The following is a 1476-nucleotide window of genomic DNA, read 5'->3' as shown; positions in this document are numbered from 1 at the left end:
TTTTTGTTTGAAACTCATTTCCGAGTCCCAGCTGCTGGATTTTCCTGTGAAGAGCCTGTCCCAGATGGAAGTTGCACGCTTTTACAATGACGTCTGGAATCAACGTTTTAAGCGCGGTCATGGCTGCTTTCTCAAAGTCCATGGAAAACTGTCTACACTGGAGAGAAAGTGATCTCTCACGGCACAGGGATAGGATTGCTTTCCACATGTTTTTGTAGGTTTCTTGAGTTTTTGATGGTAGCAAGCAAAATACAAGTGGCATAGATGCCATTACTCAGACAGTGGATGGAGTAGATCTGACTGAACTGGGGAGACAAGACTTGAAAGTTCCGTCAACAAATAGCTCTTCCACATGTGCTGAACACAGCTCTTTCAAGTTGCTGTCTGTTGAGAAAATGATTATTCCGGTGCCATCATCATTATGCAGGACAAACTTTTCACCTTTTGATGTGGTTGGATGAAAGTCGTTGTTCAGTATTCTGTGGACGTCCTCTCGTGTTTTCGGCAGTTTTTGGCAATTGTTTTCGTCTCTGCCTGTAGATAGATCTTCTTACGTTGATGATGTCTTTATGAACCAGGTTCGCCTCTTCCATTTGGAGAAGTTCTGATTTCATGATTTTTGCTGGTCTTTCTGACACATCAGCTTCGGCCCGACGTTTTACAGCAGCTCGAAGTATCGTCTTTTCTGTAGTTCTGTAGTCTCTGTCATGATTGTGATTTGTTACAGCTGTCAGCGTTGTGGTTACTTGTCCGTCTGTCTTTACTCTTGATTTGCAGCCTTTAACTGTGCATCGCCAGTACTTGTCCCCATGACTTGTAGCATAGTCCAACCGATAAGTGTAGTTATTTAGGACAACGCAGTCAGCTCCTTTTTGGGTCTTTGATATTTTTAACGTGTCCATACAGATGAGTTGAAGAAAGAATGGAAGCCCGAAATTATCTTATAATATAGAGTTTGGAAATCAAACTACACACACACACACACTAAATAACCTCGCGGTGTCTCTAACAATGATAGGCTATGTTATGCCTACAATAAGCACGGACAAGAATCCCGAAATATCAAAATAAAAACACACACTAAATCAACTCACACGTTTCTTACTCGGTACATGTTTTTCAAGCACACGGACGAGAAACACACTAAACTCACACACTTATAAACTCACATGCTTCTAAATCACTACATATTTTTCAAGCACACTCCCCGACAATTAAGAAAGATCGTAAGTACTAAGCAATGATCCTGAAACAGCTACGAACTTTTCAAACCCCACTGGTTTTTTTAAAAGAGTTTACAGTAACCCTCCGCTCTTTTGGTATGCTGGCAAAATGACTATCTCCGCTCTTTTGGTATTTTCCGCGGGTATGTTGTACCACGTGGGTGTCCTTGAAAGTCATTGACATGCCTGGTATGAACCTTAAATTTTTGGGGAAACCAAGCTCAATATCATTAGTTAACCCCCAAGAAGATGA

General features: G+C 41.4%; 1 protein-coding gene across 1 annotated transcript in view; it reads right to left on the bottom strand.

Moving 5' to 3' along the window:
* Window positions 1-271, bottom strand: part of LOC144969292 (uncharacterized) — a 2013-nt gene extending 1742 nt beyond the window's left edge. The window contains exon 1 of the mRNA XM_078908401.1: window positions 1-271. This exon is cut by the window's left edge and continues 393 nt beyond it. Coding sequence (XP_078764527.1) covers window positions 1-271 — 271 coding nt within the window.
* Between the last annotated feature and the right edge of the window lie 1205 nt (window positions 272-1476).

Source organism: Berghia stephanieae, chromosome 3, assembly GCF_034508935.2.
Source record: "Berghia stephanieae isolate SIO BIC M18660-M18661 chromosome 3, UCSD_Bste_1.3, whole genome shotgun sequence".
In the NCBI taxonomy this organism is placed as follows: domain Eukaryota; kingdom Metazoa; phylum Mollusca; class Gastropoda; order Nudibranchia; family Aeolidiidae; genus Berghia; species Berghia stephanieae.
Note: the sequence above shows the minus strand (reverse complement) of the source record. Positions and strands in the feature narration are given on the sequence as shown.